Raw genomic sequence first — 16294 nt, forward strand, 5'->3', positions numbered from 1 at the left:
CAGTTCATGCTTTGTGCATTTGGTATTCTGTTCGTTTGAAATTCTTGCCTGTTTATTAGTCGTTACGGTTTTACCAGTCAGGCCTACCATTCATTGATCAATTTTTGGAAGGGTCCTCCGATGATGCGATCCATTCAGCTCACAGCCAAGCTCGTCAGTAGCAGCAGTATAAAGTAGCAGCAGTATAAACAAAAGATGCCGGCGAGTCTTTCACAACGAAGTGCAGACGCTGGAACAGCTGTTCAACACCATCATGCAAGGCATTCAGGCCTATCCACTAACAAGTTTGCGAGATCAATCAAACAAATAAAAGTTGCGACTAACAACTGTTTTAGGTACCAGGCCCTGCTGAACAAATGACTCGCAAAAACAAGCAAGGGGATGAGAAATAAATCTTGTGATGCGCAAAGGCAGCAAAGCTGGAAGGATCGTTTTAAAGACCCACAATGGAGTGGCCTTTCTCCAACCTAAACTTACACTCCTTTGCTGAAAATATCAAGAAACAAATAGAAAGAAGTCTTTATCATTAGCACAAAAATGACGTAAGTAAACATGATTTTCAACAAACATGGACTCTATTTTTCTCTGTGTATACTCAGGAGCAAGGTACAGACAAAATCAGCAGCATCTATTCTTGCCATCAGTCCATCACGCAACAGAGATGAAGATGCTGATAGCTACAATCAATATTACTTCGCAGAACCATTCATCATTTACTTCCATATAATGCTTTCGACAGTTTTTAAGTACTGAACTTGAGAGGTCAATTCAAACTACTCCCAGGCAGTAGAACGCATCAAATCTAACCACCATTACAGAAAGAGTTGCTGAATTTTCAGAAACTATCTTAACAAAAGACGACAGCCAATTCTCATATCACTGTCTCGGGGACACCAATGCTTAAATGCTTTTGATTGCCGAAGAGATGATTTGCGAAGTTGTCAGAATTTCTGCTCTCGTAGTCCTCTACGCTATATCTGGGTACACTAAATTATGAGCACCTGAATACGAAGGGAACAAGAAAAATAATGAGATAATTAGGCAGCGTGTCATCGGTGTTCCATAAGAGAGAAGTAATCAACACTGAACAAAAATAAAAAACAGTAGACAATCAGTTCCAAGAACAACAGATAACACTATTGGCTAACAAGTGGAAGGATTGAATCATCTGAACGGGGATTAAGAATCTGTCAAAGGACTCATAAGTCCAAAGTGCCACTATGAATACTACTGACCTGAGAAATGAAATCCTACAATTTAAGAACCGGATCAAATTAAGGTTCCGTCAAATGACTCCTAAGTCCTTCATGTCACTTTGAATATTACAGACCTGAGAGTCTGAGACTATTTCACTAGAATGCATCTGCTTGTCTACAACCTGCTTTAGATTAATCCAGGCCAAAAGAAGTAAACCATTACCTGAAGCACAAGTTGGCTAAAATGCAAAAAGGCCAAAAAACCAAGAAGGATACTAAATACACCAACTATTCAAAACTAAAGAATTTCTCTGAACATCTGGGCTATGGAAATAACAGGCAAGTTACATTTCCTGTTGTCAGTACAATTTTACGACCCACTCAAAATATATCATGCAGATACTTTTACTGATCTCTTTGCATAGCAAATTCTGAACTGCAGATTACAGAACTACCGTGATCTACAGACAATGTTACAAACTGTGCATGTTACACTGCCATTACTTAGCTTTCTAAAAACTTTAAACATCGCACAAGCTGAAACGGTAAGATCAACAGATAGCAAGTGCTGCACAGACCACTGAGAGAACTGCAGAGTTTCTCACCTTGTGATCCGGTGTTGAAGACGACGATGTCCATGGTATCTACGCTGCGAGGCAAGTCGGTGACCAGAGGGGTTAGCCGCCCTTGCAAGCCGGGCTGCACGGCCAGTGTGATGCCGTCCCCGTATTCCCCGCCAGGCTGGCGTATCCCCACCTGCATCCTCAGGTTGAACACGGAGCGGCCGTAGAAATGGAAGGTGGGCCAGTTATTATAGTTCTGGTCGAACTCCCCTTCGTCGTTCGCCCGCACGTGCCGGATCGTCCGCCGTTCATCCGCCTCGGGCCTGCGCCGCCGGAACAGGTCACTGCGGCCTCCTAGATTCTGTAGAAACGTAACATTTTGTGTTCAGGGAAAATCAAACAGCTAGACAACAGCGGTGCTGGTAACTGAATACACAATTAGATAGAACGAAATAAATGTTCAGAGACCAAATAGCTCCAGTTATTGGTCGGAGACCAAATAACAGAACGAAACGTTCAGAAATCAAAATGACCCCAATTCATGTGATCTGGCAAGAAATGACCTCCACCAAAAAGCTCAAATCATTCAAGCACACGTCATGACAAAGAACTCCAATGGTGACCTTGACTGGACTTTCCAGATATCATGATCAGATCCAGATTGACGAAGGACAAGAAAATCGTAAAGCAACCACACAATCTAGAATAGACGATAGTTTCTGGATAACTGGCAGCAAATAGGAAGGCGAACAGGATTAATATGATGAAAGCGAACCAAATTAATGCAGAGGCTCCCTAAAGCGAACACAAATATTGCTCCCTAGGAACGTGGGCTACAGAATCAGATCGAACTTTTGGGCGACTGACGGCAACCATCACCGTGAACTCGTCAGGAAAAATTAAGTGATTAACAGGTTCAATCTTCTTGTGAAAGAAGTTGACAGTTCCAGTTCCAGTAAGCTCTGAATTCGATCAAAATAAACGGAAGGATAGCGCCCAGGAGAACGCAACAATCAGACTGTGCAGTTGTTGCGAAAATTGACGCTACGAAGAAACCCGTTCCAACTTCCAAGTGACCCGTTCACGGAATCAAGGCGAGGAGGCGAGGGGTTCCAACTTCCAAGGAGAAAGAATAGCGAACTCACCGCAGTCGGACGTGGAAGGGGTGGCAGGCCCGGTCCCAGCTGGAATCTGCCGACCTGTCCACTGCATCATCGTGGTCCACCTGCCTTCGTTGGTATCGACGGTGACGGCGGTGTGCCAGAAGCGGAACCTGCCGTTGGCGTGGAGGTTGCGGTTGAAGCCCTGGCGCAGGCAGACGTATCTCGCGTCGTCGACCACCCTGACGGGCCTCCACATGAGGGCGCCCACGTCGGCCCCTTCGTAGTCGCGCTGGACAGCGCGGTTGCCGCGGTGGCTGGGCGGCGCCGCGGCGGGCGAGATCGCGAGGTAGCGGCCGTAGGCGGCGCCCTGGAGGAGGACGAAGGTGGCCCCGTCGACCTCGACGCGGTGCACCCGCCACACCGCGTTCAGGGAGAAGACGAGGCCGTGCGGGCGCACGGAGACCCCCTCCCCGTCGTCGTCGGCGTGGAGGTACGTCTCCTGCGCGCGGTTCCGCAGCCGCACGAAGGACCCGTCGGGGAAGAGGTCCATCGAGGAGACCGGCGGCAACTGCTGACGACCGGCGGCGGCCTGCATTTCCGGAGGGGATTGGGAGATGGAGGCGAGAGCAGAGCAGGTGTTCGTTGGGATGGGACGGTTACGTTTGGGTTTGGGCGCCACGAAAAGGCTGAGGTGGGGTATTTCAAGTTCAAGGCGTGGCTTCTGGAGTCTGGGACTCGCGAGCGCAGGTCGGTTGCGCTCGTGCCTCCTTTCACCGACATGTGGGGCCACTGCTGGGCCCGAATACGAGGCGGCCAGCTGGCGCCTCCCTCAGTCGCCAGCTGGCGAATACGCCTGGCTGATGCCGCGAACTCAGTTGGGCCGTTGGGCGTGGCGACTGGCGAGACCCATCGCGGCGGCATCACCGAGCCCGGGCGTCAGGATCAGCAAGGACCAAGGAGAGCTACTTCACCCGGCCCGGCGGCCGCACGCGCTCACCATGCTCACCGGCGTCTACCACGAGTGGGTCCGCTGGTGTTAGCAAGGGAACGAGGGTTTCGTCGGGCGCCGGCGTGCTGCGGCGACGGCGACGCCACCAACGGCTATGACGGTTGACGATGTCATCGACTCATCTCGTGTCCTGTGCTCGTGTCACAGTTCCGATTCCATCTTTAGGGAGTCCACGCGCTGTAGCTTATAGATCTGCGTTGCCTAATATCAACGGTGCACTTCCTCATCTCAAAAGGAATTAAAACAAAAATTAGGTAGTCTGTGCAATTTTTTAAGGCATTATTCCCCTTCATGCTTTCACCTATCTGCAAGTTCTGAAACTAAAAGGCCAGTTCAAACAGCCTCCAGACAGTAAATATTTTGAATCAAATGGGAAGGGTATTTCAAGTGTTTCAACTCTTCATGCTAAATCAGACAGTAGTAGTTCAGGAATCAGTACGGAGTAGTATATCCACCGTCTGTTTTCAGTTGTGAGGGTGCTGAAAGTAGGAAACGTCCAAGTTATTTGAGTACAAAGAGTCCCCACCAGAACTTCTACTGGTTCCATGGAGGCCAGAACAGAACGTCGAGATGAACCCGAGCAGCAGAAGCTATCTCTTGCCATGCCGTGAACGCTGGTTGGACTCTGGGTTCTGACAGTGACCACTCCTAACGGCAGGCACGTATCACGGGCTGCAAGCCTAAAACAGACCGCCGCCCAGCAGGCTAGAAAACCAGCTCCAGAAAAGAGTAGTTCTAATGGAAGATTCCCAGAATGCATGAAGACGCTCCTGTGGCCTATCCTCCTATGTAACCAGAGAAACGGAGCAATCACCACGCTATTGCTCAATGGAAGCCTGAAAGGCTCGAACGTTGAAATTTGGCAAGACCACAGAAAGCACAAAGCTCAAGCCATTAATGCAACTATCAATTTATTAAGCCGCTAGAACGTGGATGTTTGGGATGAAACAGAGTCTTTGAATAACATAGCTACTAAGCAAAATCTTTACTGTTACCATGGCGTGCACTTGTACAATTTTAACCCCTCTACAGGGCTGTCTTACAACAAAAAGGTAGTATAATACAGGCTTAAGCAACAGGCGAACAACAGATGACACCCGTCGAGTCAGGTAACAGCTTCACACATTGCCGTTCAAAACAGAGCTAAGTGTGTTTGAGATACAGTTTCTAACAGGCGCCTATGTGAATGTGTCCTCCCTATCACCTTCAGCGACCTCTCCCTCCTCGATGTTGCTGAACTCAAGGAAGTGTGTCGGCCTGTGGTCCTCGTGATAGAAGTCCCGGGGCATGCCCAGCTTCATGTTGTACTTCATCTGTGGGTCGTGCTTCACTCCCATGAAGTTGAAGTTCCAAGGGGCGTTATCCGGAATCTGGTTCGAACAAAAACATCGAAGTGAATGTAAGAGCTAATCAGCCAAACAACTAAACACCCAAGAGAAAGGTTTGCAAAATGTTGAAACAAATACGTACCATGTAGAAACCAAGGAAGCGGTCGCTCAGAAGCATCTGGACCTTCTCGTAATGAGTTGGGAGGTATCCATGCGGGTTGCTTCCGTTGTCCTTGTTGCTGCGTCCCCACTCATAACCGCTTGGTGTCAACTTGTATGCAGTCAACGAGCAAGATCCTGGGGTGAAGCTGCATGTCAGAATGATGCACTTCTCACCATCCCATTGTTTGTTGTTCTCCAGAATCTTGGCATGTGATGTCAGGTCCTGCAAGTACAATGCAGTTAGTCCCATGAATTTGGTCCATAAGAAGCCAGAAAGAAACTAAAAAAAAATGCTAAATAGACTTCAAACCTGTGGCGATAGCTGTGGAGCTTCATTTGGCTGTGTATGCATCCATCCCAAGGGTTCGAGATCATTAAGAAACTCATGCTCAGGAAGATTTGCTGGCAGAGTCACCATCTGGTGTGTTCCATGCTGCGGAGGAATGGCTATACACCTAATCTCTTTGACTTGAGGATTGTCCTGTGGACTCAGCCCATACAAGAATCCAGCAATTTGTGTCCGCAGATCTGCTATGCATATGAACTTCTTCAATATGTTCTTCGGCATAATGTAAGTGTAGCCAGTCTCCTGCAATCAGAGTGAATGCCAATCAGTAACCATTTCAACATTTATAATGTGAACTTACTGGAGTGAGAGAGATGCAATCACTATACTGACCTTTATATCATCAGAATTGACATAAATGTGATTTACACGAAGATACAAGTTTGTGGCAGAGATGGCTCTGACACGCCAATCAGTCTTTGATGCGAATGCTTGTTGCTCGTATGGACTTGTGGTTGTGATAATGAGTTCATCTCCGTGAACATTTGTCGTCCTTGTGGTTACAGCAGTTAACTGAGTCGTCTCTCTTGACTGCAAAAACAAGGTAAAAATCAAGACTGAGCGAACTGACAAAAGTATCTCTGAAAACAAAAACACAGGTGCAAGTATTTATGCTTTACCTGTTTCTCAATTTCAGCAATCTGTTGCCTCTGCTGTGATGGTGGAGCAATTTCAGCACCAAGGATGATATCTCGCATTTCAGATTGTGTGAGTGCAGATGTATTAACATTGTTTTTCTTTGCATAATCAGAAAGAATGAGGTCCCTTAGTGCACACTCAACCTTCAACCACTGTTCATCATTCAGAGTTGGCCATATATGATGTGGTTCAGTAACAATTGTTTTGTCAGGTTTGAGCAACATCTTTGCCTTCTCATTATTCACATGAAGTGCACGTAGAATAAGCACAATGCGAGAGAATGCTGTGTATGATGAGATACTTTTCAACCAATCATCATATATATTATAAAGAACCATCTGTGGTTCAGTTGCCTTCAGTATAAGATCACCAAACTTCTCAATCTTCAAGCAAGCCTGGAAAGGAAGCTGCAGCTCGCTGCCCTTGATAACAATGTTAGGGAAGTCAAGTAGATGGACCTCCAAGGGATCCAACATGCCCTTCCTTGTCACAATAATTTGCTTTGGCTGCTCTTCGACAGGAAGAGATCGAACTAATGCAGCAACCTCCTCAGCTGTTTTCCACTTGGCCAGCTGCCCAAGACGTTTTTGCCCTGCCCATACACTTGTGTGGATAACCTGCACATTATGATCCATACTCAGTTTAAACCTACCATGTTCAGGGCTTTACAGGAAAACCAAAATCACATGATAACTAGAGCAGAAATTCGAAAAGAACAAACCTTAAGAAAAAGTTGACCCGTTCTTGGATTGAAAATGAAAATAGCACCATTGATTGGTTTGGTGGTCAAGTTACCCTCAAATGTTTTGTGAATAGTGACTCGATACACATTTGTATCATCCACAAACCATATGATTTGATTGCTGAATATCTCTCCATAGTTCTGCGAAGACAGGTATGGTTCAGTGGGTTCAGAAGAGTACAACTGCAGACCCTTCCTTATTCTCTCCCTCAGGACATACAGAGCAGGATTTGACTGAAAAAGAAAGATCAAGAATATTATTAAAATTGGACATCGATTACAATAGTGTGGTCATAAAGAAAGAGAGAGATTTTAACATCATTATATACCTTCATGATCTTGTTCATTGCCTGCTGAAGTAGTGGCTTTGATCCGGGAAACCAGTTGCCAAAAGCAGAGTGCAAATTATAAGCTAGATCGATTCCAATCATCACACCTGCAACAGATGTCAATGAACATTAGCTATATTCAATTCGAATCAAACAAGTAAAAAGGATAAGAAAATGGAAGTTCATGGATATTCAGAATTCATACCAGTTGGCGATGGGTATATGGACATATTGTCTGTTGTGTAATCCATGAACTTGGCTCTTGTATAACGTTCTATGTCATGTGAATCATAGTCTCCCCAACGCAGTTGCACATCAATCCAGTACTTGTTACTTGCTTTCTGATCAAAGAGATCCTTCGACTCAGAAACTAAGCTTGGTTTGGACATCGTCCATCTGTGTGCAGCAAACAGAAGGACATCTGCACAGGAGCTGTTCATCTTGTAACTCTTCCTGGGATGTATTGTCTCCTTCTGCACAGTCTCAATCTCAAGTGCATCCAACTCCTGGTCTAAAACTTGGCAAAGATCCATAACAACACTTTCATGGATCTTTTGCCACAGATGTGCACGGAAGATCTGGATCAGAGAAATCTTCAATGTCGGGATTTTCCCATGCATGAATATCCCCGTAAGATCTAGCTGGACCTGGAAACCAACATACACATTTGCACGATTGATGGTTGGTGACCACCACAGGGTAAATCTTCGATTAGGAATTTGATTGAGACCAGAACGCTGTGCATTTGTCAGCTTCTTGTATTTCATTGACTCTTCGAAACCTGATGCCTTCTCCCAAAACAGACCCTCCCAAGTAGGGAAATAAGTCCCTTTAAATAATGTATGCTCCAGGATGCCTTCTACACCACCAAGTGCTTGAATGACATCAGTTCTGTAGTTATTTAGATTCCAAAGCTTCCCATCATGCCGCTGATGTGTCCACCAGAATGGGTTCTGTTTCAGCACTTGATATTGCTTAAAATCAGTTCTCACTCTCCATCCTTTGTCATAGGCCAGCGTATGGCGGTCTTTTTGGAAAAGAGTGTTGATACGAGGTATACCTCGATCCCATGAATCCTCAAGATCCTCAAGAGTTAATCGTCTGTTCTGTGATTGTGCTTCCTGCCTCTTCAAAGCATACTCAGCCCAAACACGCTGTGAATCAATAAACTCACTCTCCCATGGCTGGATGTAGCGGTACAAGTTCGGAATAAGCTGGTCCTCTTCATGGCTCATACCACTTCTAAAATGTGTTACACCAACATCTGTCTGCTTGCTATACCTAAGATCGCTCTGCGGTATAAGAATATGGCCCATTGATAACATTCCAAGACCTCCAATCTCCTTGGGAGTATAGAAGATAACTGGAGGAAACCTGCTAGGCATCTTTGAATTCAGGCCAATCTTTATACGAGTCTGGATCTTGTTTTCACATTTGACTAGCAAATCCAAAAGCTCCTGGGTATGGACAGTTGCTTCACGAAAATATGTCATAAGGCCAATGAGAGCCGTATTCCACTTATTGACTATCTTCGTGAATGTTGTTGACCCTGATGACATTAGAATCTGCCGGACACGGTTCTCGAACACTTTCATATGTTCATCATCAACCCTCAGGAAGGCAATTGCTGTCCTTTCTTTTGTCTGTTCATTCTGCAAATTCCATACTCCATCTTTAGTGTTGCTGAACGCCTCCTGAGTCATCCGTATCTTTGGCAGTATCCGGACTTCAAAGCCACACATGCTAAAAAGCAGGTTTGGATTGTCCTTGCTGTAAACAGAGACAAAGCTATTCTCCCATTCTAAAGTTGTAATGCTCCTTGGAAGGCGGTTCTTCATATCCCAGAACACACTTCTTCCAAGATTCACATCATGTTTCATAAGCCTCATTCTTGCATCTCTGGGCCAACATTTCTTGTTATTGTAACCAACCATGTTCTCATTGTTAGGATCAGGATGTTCTGTCAAGTAACGCTGAATTAGATCTCGTGCTTCCTCATGGGTGAACCGGAACAATATATGCACCTTGTCAATATATCGAGAATACAATCTGATGGGATGCCTTGTCTCAACTTTTGTGTCAGCATATGTAAGGAACTCATTTGGCATTTGAGGTGGCCCAGCAATCTCACTTGCACGAGTTAGACCAAGAATCAGGAGATCCAGCACAAGGCCATAATACTGAACAACAAAAGATGCAAATTGAAGCCCTCGAATGAGACCATACGAATTTGTGTGACTCATGTCCTTGTAAGACAACACTACATTGTTCTTTGCAGTGACATAGTCAGCTATGTTATGATCCAAGACCAACCGCAGAAGCCTGTTCAACAGAGTCAGATCAATTTTTTCAAAGAACTTCTCAAATTTTGTCTGGAGCATCACAACACACTGTCCATCACTTGTGTCCCATATATCCAGTAAATTATTTATGCCCTGGCACCATTTATAAACAAGAAGAGGTGGTGGTTCTGAATCAGCAGGCTTAACCCAATTTGGGAAGAGGTGTCGTTTGTCCCCCTCGTACCACAGGTACTGGTCAAGGTATGCATCAGTGATCTTTTCAAGAGGTTCAATTTCATATACCGGAATCAAGTAGCTGTACAGGTCCATGAATTCTATACCGACTTCTTTGAAAGCTCGCTGAGTAAGGAGATGCCTTTTTATCCTTGACAGTGCTTCATGTGGATTATCATACGCTTGTTCAATCAACCCAAGCTCCTCTCGTTGCAGTTGGTTCAATCTAACTGCTACACTGTATGACTCCTTCAACCTTTCCAGTGCAAGTATAAGAAGTTTAGTGTCATGCTTGTATGACAACGGCGGAAAAGGAATTGGCGAGAACTTTCTTGATTCCAGCCAATGAACAGTTGTTGTATAGATAGCAACAGCTTCTTCAGGAGTTACATATGGCCCATCTTTCAAGTAATTGTGTTGCCTCTCTTGCTCTGCCTTCAGCCACAGACGAGTTAACCTTCCTAGATTTTTCCGACAAACAGTTTTGTCAACTGTAGCACCACGCCTGATACGCTCACGATTGTAGTGGGCAACATTTGTCCACCAGTCTGCCTTCGACTTCACATAACGAAGAATCATGTTCTCAATAGGCACAGGCAGACCAGGGACTTTCCATGGGATATTTGCCTTCCAGCATCGCCATGCCTCACTGAGATGCTGTAATATAGTTCGAGCCTTGTTTTGCTTGATGCCTTCAGGCATAGCATCTAGAACATCATGCATAACTGCAGCACGAAGTTCTAAATCAAAGTGAGACTCAACACGTTGCTTTGTTACTGTTTTGGCCACACCCTTGGAATGACGACCCTCAAACTGCCGTGCCAAAAGATTACCCAACCAGCGCTCCAATAGTGGGACAATACCTCGAAGGAAGAAGAGCCACACTCTCCACATTGGAGCCCAAACCCCACAACCAGGTCCTTTACCAACAGGACCAGTGTTGAAACGGTAATATATCAAGTGCTTCAGATCTTTGCACATCCTAATCTGCCTCATCAATCGGTACTTGTACCTATACATACCAGTTAACTGCCCAACATGAGAAAATATATATTGCAGACCATCTGCCAACTGGAAGGCATCGACATTTCCCAGACGGAACTGTATGTTAGCATCAACAACCAACTTTGTAAGTCGTAAAATCTCACGACACAGATGAAATGCATTTCCAAAACGAGATTTCTTCCTTTCCTTTGTTGTAAGAGTCTTCACAGGCTTCAAATTGAAATTGTAATCTAAATGAAGATAGTTAAGATTCTTCCTGTGAATCAACAAGTTCAGCATGTTGTAACCCTGCTTGCAAACTTGCAAGCCTGCTTCTGCCCAGTCAAGCTCAGTAGTTTGGAAAAACTTAGTTGCTTGGAGTGAACGGAACAGATGCTTCTTTTTCTGAGCTTTGGGAGGCCTATGATGTCGCTCATTGAGCACATAACACTTCAATAGCTTCTGATAGCTCACACGAACTTTCACAGGATAAGCTGGAGGGCTGAAAAGAGGTGTCAAGAAAAACGTAGTCAGCTGGGCAGTAATAGGCAACAAGTAGAAATACAAAAAAAAAATGACGACGAACGAATTTGTAAGGTATCAAACTAGCACTCACCAATGCTCCTTGTACCACTCAGATACAAGAGGAATATCCTCTGCACGACGTGTCCGACCAGATCTCATGTTAAAAGGCTTTGGAGCAAAAAGTAATGATATACCAGCAGCTGTTGTATCAGTGTAGAGTTCAGTCTGTTTCAAGAGAGGCTCTACATCTTCTGGGAGACAAAAATCTTCATCATCTTCCTCTTCAGCTGCTTTCCTCTCCCTACGATCAACCTTGTTGGTTGAAGTGATAGGGTTTATCAGAGGATCATAGTAGAATGCTGGCAAGTCTGGATCTTCAGTCTTGATATACATTATCATGGGGGTATGATAGATACCAAGTTTCACTTTCCTTGGCCTGTTGTTGTATAGGTGAGGGAAAGCAATCCTGTACTCAGTTCGAAGTGGCTGACGTATGATGAGCTTATTTATGTCATTAAACTCATTCCAGTCCTCATCACCCTTCTCCATATCACGGTATAATGGCTCAAACTTCGGACCCCCTGACAAGACATAGATCTAAAGTTAGTGCTTGATAGGGAAAACAATTAGCACAAGACATACAGAAGTAACAGTAGGCAGAGATTCCCTATTTTCACAAAGTATATGACAACTACATATTCCCTCTGTCCTTAATCCTGAAATAAAAGGAATCCAGTTTTATCCTAAGTCAAATTATACTAACTTTGACTAAGTTTATAGAAAAGAAAAACATGTAGGGCTTCAAATTAGCCTGATTGGATACATTATGAAATATATTATTTTTATAATATCCCTCTTTGATGTGGTAGATGTTAATACTCTTCTCTATAAAGCATAAGTTGGTCAAACTTAGCATAGTTTGACTTAGGACGAACTTAGATGCCTTATATTTTTGGACGGAGGGAGTAAATGAAAAGAAAATGCTTTATCACAGTACGGCAAGTGATAAAGAATTTTCTTTTGGTGTAACCATTAACTTGAAAGCTGCAAAGCCCACAAAAGCCTACGAACTCTGTCCTAACCCCTCTGAAATGCAAGGTGACCAAAAGCATGACAGTGACCATAGCTTACAGAACTTAAAACAATCATAAATACCTGGAATGCACATATTAAGGGCCTTGGCAGTAAAGAAGGACTCCATATCAAATAGGTAGAAATAATTCCTATCGATCAGATCTGACAACAGCTGGCCAGCAAGGCGATATAGTGTTGCCATTATGGGAAGAGATAGATGCCATTTCCTGTAACTGGGGCCGTTTATAAGTTTTGTCTTCATCAGAGGTTTGTGATCATAGAACCATTCATAGACAGCTGCATCTTCCTCCTCGTCCAAGTCCAACTGTATAGCTTCAAGTGGTTCAACATCCAACAAATTATCAGCATAGTCCAGTGGGGGCTCCTCATCATCGAATGGAGGAAAGCGCATTCGTTTAAAATGACGTCTATCCCTCTTCTCTCGACGCATCATAATCCACATTGTACCCCACTGTGAAAGCACATTAAACAGAGAGGTTTATAAGCACAAAAGAAGACAGAATGTACAGGAAACAACAGATTGTACAGATGCACAAAGAATAGCAGTTGCAGCCATGTAAACGCAGCTGGGTATGTCGTTATAGAAGGATACGAGAAAGTCTGTAGATTGTTACCTGTGCGAGGTATATGGGTTCAACAACCCATGGGATTTCATTTACGAAAGTGATAGCCCCAGTGATATGATACAAGATTTTCACATGGCGAACCTGAAAACAGGTGTGTATTAATCAAAAAGAATGCCACACGTAAACACAAAGGATAAGCTATTTAGCCATACATCTAAGGACATGAAAAATTATGTACCTGCTCCCAAGGCATCGGCATGTTCTCCAGCAGTTTGTACACAGCGTGGGGCACAAATTTGAGTGCTCCAAGATAAACACGCTTGTCGTGCCTGTACTTCTTGGAAGACATGTCTCCATGGTCCCTGTTAAATAAAATAAGGATAAATGAAGCGCATCAAAAATAGGATACACTCTACAAAGCAAATAGGTGTCATTGAAACTTCTAATTCTGCTGGATGGATGACAAATGCATCTATGTAGAAGGTACAACCAGCTTGCAAATGAAAGCTAAATGCATCTATTTTGGAGTTTCTCCTCCAGGGACGCCAGCTTTACAGGCAGGAACCAGAAACTCAGATCCCACAACAGTAAATGGAAACAGCAATGAACACCTAACCTAAGCATACCGACAACAAGGAATGGAACCCTAAGAATCCCACACAAACAGAAGTGCATAACCTTTCAACTGCCTATATAGAATCTCATTCTTAAATCTGCTGAACTCATTAATAGAGTTGCTTCTCCAGTCATCGGCCTAAACTGAACTCAAACTTACTCAAGGATAATTAACTTCCAAACACTGACTCGTGTCACAGAAAATTTCTAAAAATAATACTTCAGATTTTCCAAGAGAAGGTATAAATAAACAACAAACAGAAATTGATACACCAAAAGCAACGATGAATTGGCTAGCTTAACTAGAATCATCTGCGGATGCCTGCAGTGACAACGAAATCAAAAAGATGATCCCATAACTTGAGATGGTGATCTAAAGCTAGCGCTGCATCACAAACCAAAACAGCTAAAGTTACTACCATATCACTACCATGCCCTACATCATCAAAATAGACATAAATTGGGACTCAAGCCAACTTATGTATCACAAAACAACACAAGGAAGGGTGAATGTGTGCATGGCCAAGTATATCAAAACATGGTTAAAGCAAAACCTGGATACTGCCCTAGCAGCTGTAGTCGGTAAGAACATCAGATTCTCTACTCGTGTAACATGTACCACCAAGCGAGAGGCCAGCCTACCCAATCAGTTCAAAGCTACGCACAACTACATAAACGCCTAAAATCATATCTAGTAAAGCCTAAAACATCAAGGGGCAGGGCGGATCTGGAAGTTACCTAATGATTTTGCGGACGTGCTCAGGGGGCATGTCCTCCTTCTGCGCCTCGACAAACCCGAACTTGCGCTTGTCGCCGTAGCGCTTGGAGTTGAGCTGGTGCCACTTGCGGGCCTTCTCCACCAGCTGGGCCTCCAGCTCCGCCGGCGTCAGCGGCTTGCCGCTCTGCGGCGCCCCGGCCGGCGGGGGCGGGGGCGGGGGCTGGCCTGCCCCGGGCACCGTCGTGCCAGGGGGAGGCGGGGCCGCCGCCATCTGCGGCGGCGGCGGAGGCGGCGCGCCGTTCCACATCGGCGACGGGGCGGGCGCGGCGCAGCGGCCTCCCGCAGCTGCCGCTAGGGTTTAAGCGTCGTCAAGCCGGGTGGTGTGTGTTAGAGAGAGGCCGGGGTGAAAAGGGGAGGGGGGAAAATGAGATCCTTTTACTTCTTGGCCATTATAAAAGATGGCAATTCTTAGCATGCCATTAAAAAAGTTTCGAAGATTTTAGGACATAGCTCTAAACTTTTATTCCTTCACGGCGTTGCTTTTGCCGTCGTTTTAATGGGGATTCGGCTCTGTCAAGTGGGTCCGAGGAGTGCAAATGTTCATGGTACCCCTCTATCTCTAGGCTTAACTCTCTTGTCTCTCTCACTCTCCGTTGACTGACTCGAAATCTCTCTGTCTCTCTTCCCTTTCACTCGAGCTCTCTCTGCTCCTCACCGAAACCCTAGCGGCGACGGCGGTAGGGAAGAAACCAAGCATATCCCCCCTCATCTCGCTTCGCATGGGGTAGGAGGAGGGCGGATCTAAGTTTTGGGGGCGGATTGGATCGGACAAGGAGGAGGAATGGCGGACAACGGAGGGGGCGTCCCTCCGGTTTGGCTCCCAGTAGGGCGAGTTTTTTTGCCTATTGGATTGGTTCTTGTTTCGTTGTATTGCTGGTAGATGTACATAAACTCGTTGTTGTCCATCTGTAGGATGGATCTAAAGACTAGCTACAACCTACAAATAAGAATAATTTCTTCCAAATCGCGTGCACGGTGGTTTTCTATTAACAAAGTTGTCGATGCTGACATTACAAATTTCAAAGACTTTGTTGATGAGATTCTGGACAAGTATCCGTGTAGTTATGGTGATGTAGCTAAGGTCTTCTACTTCTGTGCTGACAGTAAGACCAACATTGAAATCAGTTATGACCAAGAGTTAGTTCAGATGTTTGGAAAACATAAGGATACTAAGTGTTGTTTGATGTTAGTTGCTTACTTTAGTCCTGATAGTGAGCCACCTAGCATCCCATCTTGGGACTAGTAGCACTGAAGGATTCAGTACAAATCCCTGCACACCCTCATTAGCAGCTCCAAGCCAGATAGACCCAGGCTAGACATCAACCAGTGTTACTGAACCTAGCAATCATTGCCAGCATCCCAATCTTCACCAAACTGAATCTTACCAGTTTGAAGAGGAGGGTGTGGACAAGTACCTTGTGAATCCTAAACCAGGCAATGAACATGTTGGTGTGGATGGGGAGGGGTTGTACATTGACATAGATATGCAACAACAGCCCAATGTGAACAGAAATGCTGATAGAGATGAAGATTACCATCCTGGGACAAACTTTGAATCTGACTCAGACTGTTATGATGATTATGAGGTAGATGACATAGTAGAAGATAAGGTGCCTTCTCATATCACAGAAGTAGACCATGACAAAGATGACCCACCTATGTCAGTAGGCAGTATCTATCCAAGCATGTCTGTTTTTAGATTGGCTTTAGCTTCACATGCCATCAAGCATGAGCTTGAATATGACATTGAGAAGAGTGGTCCAAGGAGGTACAGGGTTAACTGCATTGGGAAGGCTAA

At 44.9% G+C, this 16294-nt stretch overlaps 1 protein-coding gene and 1 pseudogene across 1 annotated transcript; both read right to left on the bottom strand.

Annotated features, from left to right (window-relative positions):
- Positions 1–694: 694 nt before the first annotated feature.
- On the bottom strand, positions 695–3510 carry LOC136525209 (uncharacterized; annotated as a pseudogene).
- Positions 3511–4765: 1255 nt separating this feature from the next.
- Positions 4766–14844, bottom strand: LOC136527433 (pre-mRNA-processing-splicing factor 8A). Its single transcript, XM_066520165.1, has 13 exons — positions 14457–14844; positions 13342–13465; positions 13152–13244; positions 12598–12988; positions 11534–12023; positions 7623–11419; positions 7418–7524; positions 7068–7322; positions 6328–6963; positions 6041–6238; positions 5672–5950; positions 5342–5584; positions 4766–5241 (listed from the first exon to the last, which is right to left on the bottom strand). The coding sequence occupies exons 1-13, from the start codon at positions 14741–14743 to the stop codon at positions 5050–5052; spliced, it is 7092 nt and encodes a 2363-aa protein (XP_066376262.1). The 5' UTR covers positions 14744–14844; the 3' UTR covers positions 4766–5049.
- Positions 14845–16294: the final 1450 nt, after the last annotated feature.

Source organism: Miscanthus floridulus, chromosome 19 (genome assembly GCF_019320115.1).
Source record: "Miscanthus floridulus cultivar M001 chromosome 19, ASM1932011v1, whole genome shotgun sequence".
Lineage (NCBI taxonomy): Eukaryota > Viridiplantae > Streptophyta > Magnoliopsida > Poales > Poaceae > Miscanthus > Miscanthus floridulus.